General features: G+C 39.1%; 1 protein-coding gene across 1 annotated transcript in view; it reads left to right on the plus strand.

The window, feature by feature from the left end:
• The window catches only part of PTAR1 (protein prenyltransferase alpha subunit repeat containing 1), a 46,095-nt gene extending 29,745 nt beyond the window's left edge, over positions 1-16,350 (plus strand). The window contains exons 5-7 of the mRNA XM_075279095.1: positions 3,860-4,073; positions 12,059-12,321; positions 14,707-16,350. Coding sequence (XP_075135196.1) covers positions 3,860-4,073; positions 12,059-12,321; positions 14,707-15,064 — 835 coding nt within the window. The 3' untranslated portion in view covers positions 15,065-16,350. The remainder of the gene's footprint in view (positions 1-3,859; positions 4,074-12,058; positions 12,322-14,706) is intronic.
• The last annotated feature ends 652 nt before the right edge of the window (positions 16,351-17,002 follow it).

The raw sequence follows: 17,002 nt of genomic DNA on the forward strand, positions 1-17,002 counted from the left end.
AGCAGGTCAGGAGTATGGTACCAATGCATAAGAAGTTTGTACTGGGTTTCTCGGAATGAGATACATGTGGATGACTTAGCAGCACGGGACCAAATAACCTGCTGGGCAAGATCTACCTACCCAATGCGTCAGACCATTTAGTCATATAACGATGGGAATTGGAAGGCCGCCCCTCAGGAGATAGTAGGCTTCCAGACAGTGAGGGATCCAAACTGGGAGAGAGCAAAGTGGACAATTTGCTGGTAGTGGAACCACTCCGTGGAAGGCAATTTAAGGATAGAAGTGAAGTAGTCGAAGGGCCTGAGCTTCCGGGTAGTATAGAATATCCATGTCACTATTAGAGATGAGCGAGTACTGTTCGGATCAGCCGATCCGAACAGCACGCTCGCATAGAAATGAATGGACGTAGCCGTCACGCGGGGGGTTAAGCGGCCGGCCGACGTCAAAGCAGAAGTACCAGGTGCAGCCATTCATTTCTATGGAGCGTGCTGTTCGGATCGGTCGATCCGAACAGTACTCGCTCATCTCTAGTCACTATCAAACTGCAGCATTTAGGACATTTTCTACGTTAGCATTGGATCAGACACCATGCATGCTTTATACCCCTTTTATCTGATTGTATGAGATTGTTTTTAGTATGAGGACCTGTCCTTGTATTGATTTGTGAGTGAGTAACAGAAGTAGTACATGTATAGTATTTGAAAACTACTAATAATTTGTAATACTAGCCAAGATAGCCGAACTAGAGCACTTAGGGTGTGTTCACTCTGAGATTTTTGCAGACAGATTTTGACGTGAAACCTGTCTTAAAATCCACCTACAAAAAGGCTCCCATTCACTTCAATGAAAGCTGCTCGCTTTTTTTTCCCCGCTAGCTAGCGGAAAAAAGAAGTGACATGCCCTGTCTTGCCGTGGATTCGAGACACGCTCCTGTTTAGACCCGTTCATTCGGGCCTAATCAGGAGTGGGATGCCACGATGGAATGTCGATGCACTGCTAGCCGTGACAAAATAAAACACACTTTTCTGCTGTGTGAACTAGCCTTTAGCTTTCTCTGGCGGTCCTGTTGAAATTAATACAACAGAGGCTTGCTCTTCCAGACCACTGCTACTTTTGGGTTGCAAAGCTCCCTCCATTTGCTGAATTGGTGGCTGTGTTAGCATTTGGACCTTTGCCAATGGTGGCTGTGGATAGGGAAGCTGATTTCTTGGGCCAAACACTTTAAGCATAAGGCCCCATGTAGTGAGTCACAGCCAAAAAATGTTTATCACAGAACAGTTGCAGAGTCTTCCGCTGTGGAATTTGTCCCTGTTATACCCATATGGGAAATGCCGGCGTTTTCATAAGTATAATTGACATGCGATTTACAAAAACGCAACAGTCTAAGACTGTGTACCAAGCCTCCATTTCAGACTCTATGAAAAGTGGCAGCCAAAAAAAATTGCACAACCTGCTGCACTACTTCTGCTGCTATTGCAGAATGTAGAAATAAAATACTCCACCAATTGATCCCCAGACATTTTTTTTGACTCACCTTTGTGTAAACGGCTGTTGTAATAAACAACTGTCTTTGACTGAGCCTTTCTTTCTGTCTGCACATATATAGCCATATGATTGTATCACCCATATCCCATGGCATATGCCAAGTCTTTTGTTTAGGTGGGTTGTGCTCTATCCATAACGTTACCTGGCTTATCCCATGCAGGAACTATGGTTCCATTACAAATTCTGGGGTATCTACACCTATAGTTGTTTGTGTAGGTTGAACTTGAATTGGCTATATGCTCCATGGAATAACCTGAAAACAATTATACTAAATGTATTTTTAGGTGATTCTATTTTTTCTAATGTCCTAATTCTCTTTAATGGAAGCTTCTAGTGATTTTATGTGTTCAAGCAGCATTCTAAATGATTTCCCTTAGGAGTTGTGATTAGTTTCCCATCAGACTCTTATCTGTGGGCACATCTCATTGCAGAAAGCCAGAGTTGGACCTGCTAGTATCTAGCGTTCCCTGAGAGAACATTAAATCCTGATTGCCATGGCCATTATACTTAACTTACAGCATTCTTAGTGCTGATAATCTATGTATAGAGACTCCTTTCTTCCACTGTGTGCTTGGAGTGTACAGTAAATTGATATTATATTGGACTCGGTAGGAAATCATTTCTATTATGACTTGAAGAAGAAGTCCACTGAAGCCTTTTGTTTTCCACCAATGCACCCCTCACCTCATTTTGTTTCACACTCTCCACTTCTTCTATGTTTGCTGTACTCATGTCCCTGCAGTTCACCATCTTCTCTGCTTTCATTACCTACCATCTTAAGTTTTAAATGTCACTTACTCTTGCAGCATCTTGATATTTTGTTTACTCTTTCTCATTTCTATGATACCTCAGCAGATCATCACATAGGCAACTATAAACAGTTAGGGTACATTATAAGTATCCTATTTATATTTTTTATCTAAAAGAACATAAGTATGCAGTCAGGGAAGCTGAACTGGGAGCTCCTTCAACATAACTGTGTGACAGGAGCTGTCTTATAATCAGCAGTAGCTAGTGAGAACAGCACTGCCTGCTTCCTGCTCCATTCTCTGTGCATCAGCTTCTGAGACCAGATAGTTAACTAAATCCCCTTACAATAATTTACTATCCTTTGTTTTAATTACTTTACAGTATTAACTGTATTTGCAAATATAGAAACCCTACTTTGGAAACCTAACTAATTTTAGCTTTCAGTAAAGAAACATGGTAAAGTATGAAAAGCATAGGATTTTACAGTAGGGAAGCAAAATTCATTCATCTGGGAGTAGCAGAGCATTTAAACTAGGAACGTGGAGGCGGCAGGATGTGCTGCACATATTGATGAGATGTTTAGTGTACCTTGTATCACTACTGTTGTGTGCGATGGCTCCCTAGATCATCCATACAAAAGTAGTGGCAGTTTGTCATTCCACAATAAAGGTAGGATTGAAGCACTCGCCACGAGGCCTCCATACTTGAATTCTGCTGTCGTTGGATCCCAAACAGAACCTGAATTAGTCACTAAAGACAGTGTGGTTCTTGCACATAGCAGTCCATATTTCTCTTTCATGACAAAATGAAAAAATAGACCCACTCCAAAATTTTTGACCAGGGCTGGAAGCATCAGTGATCCACAAAACAGTCATTGGCCATTGAAGTGTGTGTTCCTTATGTACTGTGATTTGTGAAGCCATATAAAAGGAGGATTGGAGTGATGAGACGTGAGTAGCGCATTCCTTTTTTCTTTTTCTTTTTTTTTTTGATCTCTAAAATTATTCAGTTTGCTGATCAGGTTATTGTAATACTGAAGTCCATATAGCCGTGAAATCCTACATATCTAGCTATCAATATATTGAGTAGTAAAAAAGAAAAAAAAAGTGCAATGTTTCAGACTAAGTCCTTCCTCAGGCATAGATCATGTGTGCAGAAACTTCTGCAGAAGAGGAGAAATAGGAGACAGAAGTCCCAGACAAAACCCAGTGAAGGCTAGAGGAGTGTGGAAGCGCTTTAACCCATTAACTGACATGATCCTCAATTGGGGATCGGGTACTTTAACCCACCTACAAACGCCATCTGTCATTGAGGAATAGAAACAGGACATTCGGTAACTAGAAATTAACACTATGGCGCTCTCTGCTTCCAGATCCATTAAGACGGCTGCTATCAGTTGACCAGTGGGGTTTCTGTGTGTCAGACCCTGAACTGATCTGATAGGTTCAATATCCTAAAGACAGAGACTCATAAATAAATTAATAAATCTCTTAAGAAAAGTGTATCTGATGCATTTGATTTTTTTTAGCAGTAGTGACTCTTCTTCTCTTTTTTTTCGTGACAGGAGATGGGTATTGCAGCACCTTCTGCAGGGGAAAATCCATTCCTCAGCTGTGAATAAAGAAGCAAGTTTTCCAGCTCTAACAGAGCAACTCCAGGGTATTGTGCATGAAGAGATGAATGTCTGTTGTGAAGCAGCTGGAAGATACCCAAGTAACTACAATTCCTGGTCCCATCGCATTTGGGTTCTGCAGCACCTGGGGAAACTAAATGTCAAGGTATTTTTACTAGCAAAATGATATGCCATATATCTTGTGGGGGGAAAAAAAATCTAATTCAAGATAGTTGTGTTGATGTTTGCAGCTTTTATGACTAAATCATCTCATGGTTTTCCCAGTATATGTATACTAAAAGATATCCCAGCCTGCTAAGCAGTTTGTGTGGACACTGAAACACTCGGCATTTAGCCTTTAGTGTCAGAGCTAAATGAAATGGCAATGCCGGGTGCTCCACTGTCGGGAACATTCTTCTGTAATGTCCGTATACATCAACTGGACATAAGGAAAGGACCTGTCCTAGTGGCGCACCCCCTTTCTAAAGCATGTATTTTGTTGTTACAGTGTATGAGCGCATATAATATTTGTATTTAAATTGAATAACCATCTCTATCATTGTAAGCCAGCTTGTGGCGTTGGGTGGGATACTGCCACTACTTTAATGCCTTATGCTGACCCCCATGGATCTTTTATATGCAGGCATGTCCTCAGTGACACAAGCACACATAGACTAGTTATTTAAAGGGAATATGTCAGCTGGATTTTGGGTGTGAAACCCTCCTGGCTCCTGGATGCACCAGGATGTTGGATATGCTTTGTATCATCAATTGCGTCCATGACATCTGACCTCCACCCAGAGAATCACAAGTGATGCACTGAGACGTTTTTGCTGCCATGAAACAAGCTGACAGCATCCGGAGGTGGGCAATTCTCCTGCTGAGAGCGACGCACACAGCAGCTATCTTACCTCTGTTAGTGAAGTTGGTGTTAGGGTTAGGCAGTAAAGCCAGAGCTCCCACCCGCACTTAATTTATTGCAGACTTCCTCAGCAATACTGGGGAAAGAGAACACCCCATCAGAGAAAATTATCTCTGCCAAGACCTCACTGGTCTTGAAGTTTACGAAATGCCAACCTTCAATTGAAAATTTAGCAAATGAAATTCAACATCCAAAAAGTCACTAAGCGGTAAGGTAAAAAAAAATTGTTTTTTCTTTATTAATAAATACAGCACATGTATTGAAATTCAACTTTTGTTCATTAGAGCTAAAAATATCACAAAATTATAGATTTTTCGTGAAGTGACACACCACTTGAGTTGTGCTCATTTTTTTTTTTTTACGGATTTTGACACACCGAGCTTAAAAGGTTGGCCATCATATCATATGGGCATGATTAAAGTAGGGAATGTGTGACTAGTCACAGTAGCTGGCCCAACTAGATGATAGGTAATTTACATACGGCATAAAAGTAATTTTTTAGCAATACCCCTTAGCAGGATTGTTATATACACTTTTAAAGCATTTGTACAACCCTGAACTGATGGTGATAATCAGATTCACCATAATTTGTTCTATTCCCCATCTATTTCAGAATGAAGGGAATATTGACCCACTCTTGTATAGTAATACTCAAAAATATTGTGGTTTACTGCCTTTTTTTTTTTTTTTTTTTGCCTTGCAATGGTGGTACTGCCTGACCAGCGTTCCTCTACTGAATTGCTTCAGTAAAGTGATTGCCCTTAAAGTCCTTACCTAGAATAATGCTAGTACTTAGTGACTGTTGGTGCTTATCTCCAAGGTTTATACTAAAGTGGAAAGCTGCGGGTTGTAAGGCAAGAATAACCATTTAAGAATGCAGCTATTTTTTCATTACATTCTGGAAACTATAACTTTTGCATTATTTTTTTTTTTGTTTGTATGTACAGTAAGAGATTGTAGGGCAAATTTTATTTTTATTTGGCCCCATTTTAAGTTGCATATGTATTTATGAAATTATACTAAAAGGGTGATCCAGCAATATAACAAAGCTGACATTGGGCTGCAAATGTCTAATAAAGTACAGTAACTCTCCTCCATCCCCACTGTGTCGAGGTCCCACTACATACCCTTCCTTTTCCTTGTCTTGATATGGTTGAAAACAGGTAGCAATACCCTCTCAGCTATGTACGGTCTGAGATCGGTCACCATTGCAGTTAGTGATTGGTTGAGAAGAAACTGGAGCACAGCAAATCCTCAGGCATTGTCTGATGGCTGTAGTGAGGTATCACTGAAGGAGAGTATAAGAACTTTTATCTTTTTTTAAACACATTTTAAGCTCAATGCCAAACATTCGTAGGCCACTGGTAAACCCTGTCATTGTGTGTATTTTCCAGAAATTAGAAAATGTTGGAAGACTTCTGCTAACATTTTATTGCATATGTGATCATCTGAAGATATTTGGATGGATTAATATAAATGTCTTAAACCATTAGGGTAAATCTTTTACAGGAGGCCAACCTTCAGAACTGTACATTTTAAAGAAGCAGTCTAGTAAAAGCACCTTTTACTGTTCTGCACCCCTCACCTGATTATCTATTGCACTCTGCGTTTCAACACACATCCTATATCTGTAGTTCACCATTCTCCTTGCTAGTGAACCGTATTGACATTTAGATTATTCTCTGTATTTTGTTATTAAACCCATGATCCCTCAGCTCAAGATCACATGAGCAGCTAGAGACCATACCATCCCTACTTTATAAGGACAGAGTAGTTCTCCTTCTCTCTGTATTCTCCTAAATATTCTAAAAGCTCATAAGTATATAATAAAGGAGCCACACTGTCACCATCTTCATTATAACTGTGTGACAGGAGCTGTCTATTTGTCAGCTGTATGGAGCAGTCCAGGAGGTCTCTAAAAGTTCCTGTGTGACTTTTGAAGAGCAGATAGGAATGTTGTTATCAGGGTTGAAAGAGATCACATGATCCAATTGGAATAAAGGATTCCATAAATTTTCTGAAAGAAAGGAATAACTAAGAAAATAGTGGCTGAATTATATACGTGTTGTGAAAATGGGTACATAGTGAACGGAATTACTGGAGTGTTGCAGTAACTTTATTTTTTACTTTAAATAATTCAAGTAGATTCATGGTCACCATATTATGAGTACGAGATTTGAAATCTCATAAAAGTTTATGTTCCTCTGGGATAAACCATACGTTGGTCTGTAGCTATTAAAGGAACCCTGTCAGATCACTTTAGGATCCCCAGCCACCACCAACCGCATACACATCCAGTGTAGCACATTAGAGTCATGTCATCAAGTTGTAAAACGGATGTCAAAAGCCAAAATTATTATCTTTTATGTAGAGGTGTTGTATGCAGAGGTGTCCTGAAGTGCGGGATTTAAGGTGCAAATTGAGAGATGAGAGGGGGCTGGCTGGTTGAAGAAGCTTGGCAATAACGACTGAGCTGAGAATGACCCCCCCTTCCCGACCATGACTAGGGGCAAAGAGGTGCTGCCCACCATGACTCTCTGAAGCTAATTTGCATATGCCAAGATGAGTTTTTAAAATTTTGGCTTTTGCCATCAGTTTTGGGACTCATGACCTGATTCTAATGTGCTGCACTGGATGCATGTGCTGCGGCTGGTAGTCAAGGATCCTAAAATCACCTGACACGTTCCCTTTAAGTAGATCATATAGACTATCTTTGATGCCCATTGTGATTTTTAGTAGAGGTGTGAAATTAATTCCCACATTACCTTGTGTGTGCCCCTTTATTGTCAGTGATAAGCCAGTATTGAAAGCCTTTCGCAGAGCAGACACAATGCTCTACTCTTTTTGTCCCAACTTTTTACAGTTCTATAGAAAGGCGACTACTTTTTTTTTAGTTTGCTATATAGAAATTCTCTTTTTGTTGAAACACTTCTTTTCATGCTTGTGCAGTCTCCTGAGACTTCAAAAGGTATGCTATAAAGTATCTAAGAAAATTAACAATGTTTTATTGAAAGAGAGAAAGTTTGACACCTAAGGATGAAAGTAATGGAAACTGTTTTAGTTCCATCCTCAGGGAAAAGATTTCTAGAATCATAAGCATTGTATGCTTTATCAACTATGAAATCCCCACTGCATAGTATGAACGATTGCTGCAAAGTGCTCTGATGCTTGCTTTCTTGGCTTAGCGTTTCTGTTGTCAGGTAAATATTTTATATTTCTGTTAAATAAAAAGGAGCCATGGACAGTCTTGAGAAAAACACCCTTTTTGAATGCTATGGTTTTATGTACGAGGACATAATGATAAAGTATCTGGTCCTTAGAATTAAGGTCTTAAATTAAAAATAATAATAATAATGTATGTTATTTATATAGCGCCAACAAATTTAGGTAAATGCAACCTCAGATGGTCCTTATACAACAGATTCCACCGTGCTATTATATATTTAACAAAAATGAAGCCAAAATGGAAAAGTCATATGTGAACCACCTTTAGCTGCAATAACTTGAAGTACCGTATATACTCGAGTATAAGCCGAGGCCCCTAATTTTACTACAAAAAATTGGGAAAACTTATTGACTCGAGTTTAAGCCGAGGGGGGGAAATGCAGCAGCTACTGGAAAATTTCAGAAATTAAAATGGTCGGAGTTTTTGGGTACAGTAGTTGCTGGGGAAGGGGAGGGGGTGTTTTGGTTTTCTGTCTGCCCCTTCCCTGAGATTGAGGACTGGCTGAATATAGGGTATCTGCAGTGCTCCTATTAACCCCTTCCCGACGGAACAGGAGCACTGCAGATACCCTATATTCAGTAGACCAGGCACTGTCAGACACAGGATACCTAATGTGTATTTGTTTCACAGTCATTTTCTACTTTTATATGTAATCTAAGGAAAGGAGGGATTTAGAACTTTTATTTACTTTATTTTTTATTATATTTTTTTAAAGCTTCTTTTTTTCACTATTTTATGGGAAATTCTATACATTATTATTGCGGCTGGTCATAGACCCCCCCCTCCAGTGTGTGTGTGTGTATATATATATATATATATATATATATATATATATATATATATATATATATATATATATATATATATATATATATATATATATAAAATTATTTTTTTTGCTTGACTTAAGCCGAGGGAGGTTTTTTCAGCTTATACTCGAGTATATACAGTAATCTTCTGTGTGACTTTATTAGTCTGTCAATTTCCTTTGGAGGAATTTTTGTCCACTCTTCTTTACAGCGTTTCTTCAGGTCAGTGAGGTTTGTGAGTATTAGTTTATACACAACTCTCCTACCATCTCACCACAGTATTTTCACTGGATTGAGGTCTGGTCTTTGACTGAGCCATTGCAACACCTTAATTCCTTGATTCTTTTTTCTTATTTGCTGGTAATTTTGGGATTGTTGCCCTGTTGCAGATTCATTTTGGGCCAAGCTTTAGCTGATAGATAGATGGCCTCGCATTTGACTCTAGAACACTTTGGTATACAGAGGAGTTCATGGTAGACTCAATAAATACAATATGTCCAGATCGTGTGTCTGCAAAAACAGCCCAAATCATCACCCCTCCACCACTGTGCTTGAGTGGCTTGTGATGATGTGTTTTGGTTTTCGCTACACATAGTAATGTGCATCATGGCTAAACGTTTCCACTTTGGTTGCATCTAGAAGACAATGTTCCAGAAGTCTTGTGATTTTTTTTTTTTTTTTTAGTTGCTGCTTTGCAAACTTAAGTTGTGCTGCAATGTTCTATTCAGAAAAAGGGGGGTTGCTCTTGGCAACCCTTCCAAGCAATCCACTCTTGTCCAGCCTTTTTCTGAACTTGGTATCGACATGAACTTGAACATTTAACATGCTAACTGGGGCCTGTAGAGTCTTCAGTGTATCTCTTGGGTATTTTGCGATTTCTCTGAGCATTGCAGAATTGGTGTACAAATAATCCATAAGATTGGTTTACACGTTTCTGAACATGTGTTCCTCCTAGCATTTTTATTTTGTGTGTGTTCCAATACACATAAGGAAATAAACATATATAACAAAACATGTTTTTTTGCAATAAATTTCTAGGAAAATTTAAGGAGTGCCATAATTGTATTTGTGCCATATGATGAATGCTTTAGCAGGGGAAAAGAAAGACAAAAGAGCCAAACCGCATTTTTTTTTCACCTTGCATAATTTAAAAAAAAAACAAAAAAAAACTATGAAAACATCTACCTACATAAGTACCGTATTTTTTGGACTATAAGACGCACTGGACTATAAGAGGTTTTAGAGGAGGAAAATAGGGAAAAAAAATTTTGAAGCAAAAACTGGTAAAATATTTAATGTATGGGAGTTGTAGTTTTGCAACAGCTGCAAGGCCACATTGACAGGTGACCCTGCAGCTGTACGGGGATGCATAGAGTGTTTTTTTTTTGCGGGGCCAGAAGTACTTTTTAGTTATACCATTTTGGGGAATATCTATTGCTTAGATCACCTTTTATTGAAAAAAAACCCGGTGGCTTATGATATATGATTTTCTACTTTTATATATATATTCTAGGGACAGGAGGTGATTTAGAACTTTTATTTATTTCATATTTTTATTATATATTTTTAAAGCTTTTTTTTTTTTTAAACTATTTTATTCCCCCCCCCCCCCCCCCCTTCCCCCCGCGCAGGAGCCGGCCTGCAACTCTACAGGTACGGGGCCGGTGGGGACCGGCCCCGGGGGAGAAGGGGCCGCTGATACTGACCCGGCATCCGCTGTACTAGAGAGGCGGATGCCGGGGAGGGATAGACGCCGGGGCCTGAGACATCGCTGCCCTGCCCTGCATGAAGCCAGCGGCGGGGGGACGGAGGGGCGGAATAGCAGCATCACTCCTCCCGCTGCTGGCTTCATGCAGGGCAGAGGAGCGCAGCGATGTCGCAGGCCCCGGCACCTGTAATGGCGTCTATCACTTGCCGGCTTCCGCCTCTCTATTACAGTGGATGCCAGGCGCCACATTCGGCCTATAAGACGCACCCTTCTTTTCCCCCCAAATTTGGGGGGAAAAAAGTGCGTCTTATAGTCCGAAAAATACGGTACATCTGGCCTTGCAAAAAAAAAGTTGCCCCACTCAGCCCTGTATTATGGATAATTAAAAAGGTTACAAGTGTTCAAACATGGTGACTCCAAGAATTTTTTTCAGTTATTTTTTATGGTGTTTGTATACATTTGGTATTGCTGTAATCGTGCTACGTAACTTGTCATTTTGACTGCACATTGAACACTGCACAACTTTCTCATGGGCCTCGTTTTTACAAACACAGATTTTCTCAAATTGTACCCCATTCTGAATTTTTTTTTTTCTCAGCTTCCCAGTACATCAAACATTCCATTACGAAATACAATTTGTACAACAAATCTTAATCCCTCATGTAGCTCTGTGGATGGAAAAATAAAAAAAAAACAATGAAAACTTTGAGATGTTGATTTCAGAGGTGACATCTGTGGGATAATCTAGCTGTCTGAGCTTGTCCTTAATATGAATGCAATTACTATGCAAGTAGTAGGTGCTTCCATCTTAAGAGCAGAAGGTAGAAATACAATGTAGTTTATATTGGTTTCTGGCACTATTGGATTCATTTTTCAAGTAAAGAGATCAACCATTTTGAATATTCAGATTTATCATAAGCATTATCTGGATTTTTGGACTAGCAATGTATCATTTAATTTTATAGCTATTTGTCTGTATTTTTCTGTGCCAATCTCATTCATTGCCTATATAAAACTGGAGCATTTGTAGTCATCCATGCAACAGTACACAGTTCAATATTTTGCAGACAAGGTTTTTATCCCGATGTTTCTGAATGGCAGTGTGGCAGGTTAGCCTTTATCTGGTGAATTCTATATACAGTACGTCATCTGTTTATACCAAGTTTGCATTATAAATAAAGCCGCCTTGAAACAACATGATGGAAGGGCAAAAGATGCAAATTATGCAGTTAGTAATGAGATGTGCCTTAATTGAGGGTCCCTTTGTATCTGTGGTTTGCTGCCATTGTAATCCTTTGTTGTCGGCAATTGAAGATATAAAACGGATGTCAGTGCATGCGATTTCAGCTTCCTAATTGTTCTCAGCATGCGCTGGAATTAGGCGACTATTTGGATTCCCATTCAGCTATGGAATCCTATATTTAACTCCCACAATTAAGCGTCTGTGAGAAATAAACAATAATTTCATTTCTTTTCTTGTTTGCAGCTTCTCATAGATGAATTGTCTTCCACAAAACACTGGGTCTCCATGCATGTATCAGACCACAGTGGTTTCCATTATCGTCAATTTTTGCTGAAGTCTTTACTCTATAGAGCACAAATAGACTGTGAAAATCCAAGCAGTGGAAGTCTTCCCAGAGAAGAGGAGGCTCCAAGGCCAGATCTCCCCCTTTTGATAGAAGAAGAACTGGAATTTAGTAAAGATCTTATTGAGTCTTACCCTGGACATGAAGCTCTGTGGTGTCACAGGTGGGTTAGTTGCTGAGTTTGAGCATTTATTATTTAACTCCTTCCTACCACCGTGAGTTTTCATTTTCTCGCTTTCCTCCCCACTTTACAAAAGCCATAACCTTTCCGTTTCACTATTTTTTTTTTTTTTTATATGAATATTATGCAAAGTTGAATGAGGGCTATATTTTGATGTGTAGGACATAGTTTTTATTGTAAGTATGACATATATATATATATATATATATATATATATATATATTTACATATATATGATTTAACCTTTTATTATTTGTTATATTTTAAAAACATTTGTACTGCACTGCATTGTCTTTAAATGGGCAAGTGTGTATCTACTCAGGTGGTCACGAGTGAAGTTAGCATTTGGGGGTTAAGTCTCCAGTATCCTGTCCCTTGTTTATGATGAGCCATACAGATACAGCAGAATTAACCTCAGAGGGGTCCCCAAGTGGACTTCGCAAACAGAAACCCGAAGTGAACTGGGCCTCAGTTACTTTACAAGTTCAGCTTCTTCTTCATGTAGAAAATACTAATCCAAATGTATTAAATTAAGTTTTATCATGTAAAAGTGGAATATTTTTTTGGTGCCCAGACGATTTCTGCTACAAAAAAAAAAAAAGTGTAATTTTATCCATTTTCCAACTTGTTCACCACTTTTGAGAAACGGGGGTGTTGACTAAAATGGACCAGGGAAACTTCAGCCATAAAAATTTTCTATAATTTGTGCTTGAAAACCAGAGAAGTTATACCTAAAATGTAGGGCAACACAGAGGAATTGTTAAAGACGGGAATAGGAAACACTAGCCTTAATAAATCTCCCCCGGTATGTGCATTAAAGCCACAGAGAAGAGGTCTGTGCTCCAGAGGAGAGCATATCACTTCACTATAAAGCTGTCTGTATGGTATTCAGTAACATCATACCATTCACAGACTTTTTTATGAGAAAGACCAAACTTTTATTTTCCCACTGTTGGTGCCTCTTTAGCATTTTGTAGCTGGCACGCAGTCACATCTTTAGGTGCTACATATTGTGGTTGCTCCTAACTGAAAACTCAAGATTTAAAATCTAGTTTAGCTTATTGTAAACTATAAGAAATTGTGCAGTCCAGTCTTATATATTCTATATGAATGTACCAGAACAAGTGTTTTACCCTTGCGTAGCATTACTGTGCCAAGAAGGGAAAATAGTATGCTTGCTTTTCTGAAAAACAAACCTGTAAATCTTTGTTTTTCCCATAAACACTGTGGTGTACTCCAGGAGTGAAAGAGTTTATAACCTTGCAATTTATTGTCCTGCCAGTGTCCTCAGTGTTAGGCTGGCATTAACATAGAAAAGTTATGGTTATCTGTGTAAGCAGATGGCTCCCCAGCAGCTCTGCAGCAATCATTCCCAGCTCACTGCTCTGACAATGTGACCAGCACAACCAGTTGTTTGTGCTAGAACAGAACAGTGGAGGTTTATTCCTGGAATATGCCTCTGGCTTACGAGCCACGTCTAAATGGAGGACCGTGAAATAAAAAGTAATCTGGAAGTGAAGTATAAACTTTTCTGTCAAAGGCCTTGCATACTTCTAAGATTTCTAGCTTTGTTCAAATAGGCACTGTATTTTTAACAAACTTTACATAAGTGATGGTACACATGAATATAAGAAACTGTAACCTATATTGTTAAAGAATCGAGATGAGCAAGTAGTATTCGATCGAGTAGGTATTCGAATGAATACTACAGTATTCAAAATACTCGTACTTGTTCGAATACTACTAGCTATTCGCAGTTAAGATTCGATTCAGAACCAGCATTGATTTGCCGATTGCTATACACTGTATAGCATTCAGCAAATCAATGCTGGTTCTGTAGCAGGCTCGTCCTTGCTAGTTGGGATCCCTGGCAGCTTGCGTTTATGCGGGAGCTGACTTTTTCTCATAGAAATGCATTGACCAGCGTTGATTGGCCAGTGTACAGCATTCGACCAATCAACGCTGGTTCTGCCGGAGGCTCGTCTGTGAGGAGGCGGAGTCTAATATCGGATCACAGCAGTCTCCATTGTACAACCACTTTCCAATTCACTTGGGCTGCAACACTAGGTGGGATAGGAATTGCATCACCCCTTTTTGGACATAGATTAAGGTCCTATCTCCATCTTTCAAAAATGATGTCATAGATGGGAATAACGCCTTTAAGTTAAATGTATATACAGTATGCAATAAGCTTCTACACTCTTCCTGTTGGCTATAAGAAGTCAGAAAGATATGTTTTAAATATGTGAAAGGGCAAATGGCTTTTTGGATATGATAAAGAAATATTAGGACCTTGTCAGAGGCATTTTAAGCTCTTAAGTCATATCCATTATAAAAGTGACATGTTTCTTTATGATTATTTTCTAGACGTCATATACTCAGCTTGGTTCACCAACAGCACAACGAACAATCTCACGTGGAGCCCCCACAAGTCACAAGTGTGGACACAGCTGCTGTTAACCCAGGAAATGAATCTCAGCATCTCTGCAATGATTTTCTGGTTTACCATACAAACACTATGGATGTTGATGGAGTATGCGACACAAGCAAGCAGAGCTATACCCAAGAAACGAAACGTCTAAAACGTGCTCCTGTCCAAGACTCTCTTATATTCGAATCCGAGCTCAGGTTCATTAGTTGTATTCTGTCCAGCTGCCGAAATGCTGAGCAATCCAGGTTTGCTGCTTCATACAGAAAATGGCTGCTGTCCTTGCTAGGTCACTAACAGTGCTCACTGTATTATGTATGGATTACTTATGGTGCAATATTCTCTTTTCTTTAGCGTCGACATGTGCTGGTTCCAAAGTCTGTGAACCATGTTTAAGATTATAGCGAGGTTCATTTTTATTTATTTTTTTCCCCAATTTTTACATTTTTTTTTTTCAATATAGCTTTCCCTCTTCTATTTAATTGACCACACCATGATGGAGAGAGAAGGCACTGCATATGTATGTGAACTGTTCATCATGACAAAGTCATTTCGAGCTGTCACAAGTAAATGTCTTTGAGTTTATAAAGTCAAACACAGTGTGGTTAGATGGTTACTTGAAATTTCTCAGAATTACAACTTTACCTATTGGTTTATGAATGGGAGAGGTTTGGATGATGTACTTCACTGTGTGGTAACCCTTTCATATTGCTGAAATAAACACAAAATGGAGACATTGGCTGAACAAGGCACCTTGAACAATTGCAGATGTTCTGGAAGCTTGGAGCTGAGAAAGTGTGCTGCAGGGACTTCAGCACACCACACAAAATGGCACTGCCGTCATGGAATGCTTAAGTTCTAGGCATAAGGTGTTGATGAAACCTTGCATGCTGTGATTTTCTTTTTAGCTTACGTAATTGACTGACCTACATGGGTTTATGTGATGTATTTCATTTACTTTGTTGAACAATGTACATAAAAACATTCACAACAACATTCATTTCTTACAGAGATAGTTATAAATCAGGGGTGTCTTGTAGATTTTCAAGACATATATGTGCCCTCTGTCTTCACTTACGCCTCAATATAGAGATCTGAAAGAACTCTTCTAGATTATCTCCCCATCAACATCCAGCCGTGACTCCCAACATTGTGTTTGTTTTAGACACACCTACACAGATATTAATGGATGTTTTATAGTCATATGCTCATTATATGCATTTACGCATAGTCAAAAATGGTAGTAGAGAACCTGTGGCTTTCCAGCTGCCGTGAAGATATAACTCCCAGCATGCCATGCAAACCATTTTGAAAATTGCAATATGACAACAGCTGGAAAGCCATAGGGTGTCAGCCTCTCGCTGCTCAGAAGCATTACAAATATGTAATACACTGAAATGTTAGTACACATATAATTACTGAACAGGGATTGGTGTGGATTTTTTTTTTCAAAATTGTATCTGTTACTTAAAGATGCTTAAAGGGATGCTCACCAAATTAAGGAAAATACAGTGTTTCCTTTTTAGCACAATGCTAACTAATGCTCTCATACCTGTAAGCTGGTTTAATAAAACTGTGTTTCTTGATACATTCATTTTATAGAGCAATTCATCTTCTGGTTGCCGTCCATTCCTAAACCCTTTCTCAGTTTTAGTTTAACATTACTCTTAAGAAATTAGAAAATCTGCCTACACATTAAAGAAAATGAGAAGTCTTATTTCCTTACAAGGAAGCCTCACATGCACTCTCCTGCTCCACTCGGCACTCTGGCACTTTGTATCATTCACTGTTAAAGGTGTTTTCCCACAAATATAAGGCTAACTCTAATGTATTCCATTACCTACTGAGTGATCAAAGATTCTGAAAATGGTGCTCAGCATTGCTGGTAATTCTGCTGAGGAACTAGCCATGCTTCATAGGCTGCCGGTTCATACCTGCTGTATAATACTGTCCACCTCCACTGCATAACTCCTCAGATGCCACAAGCAGTTGTCATGGTGGTTGTCAGCAATGAAGGCCTACAGGCCCACCACCTTTCACACTGATTACTGATCAATATCCCCAAGGTATTTATATTTTTATATCCCCAACATATTTAGATACCCGACATGTAATGTACTATCACGGCAGATGGCAGGCATGGGTTAATCGTCCTTCAATTTATTTTTGACATTAGAAGGCTTACAAGTCTTAACAGCAAATTTCCCAAACCCCTTTTTTAGGGACCTCTTCATT

The sequence above is a fragment of the Leptodactylus fuscus genome, chromosome 1 (genome assembly GCF_031893055.1).
Source record: "Leptodactylus fuscus isolate aLepFus1 chromosome 1, aLepFus1.hap2, whole genome shotgun sequence".
NCBI classification, from domain to species: domain Eukaryota; kingdom Metazoa; phylum Chordata; class Amphibia; order Anura; family Leptodactylidae; genus Leptodactylus; species Leptodactylus fuscus.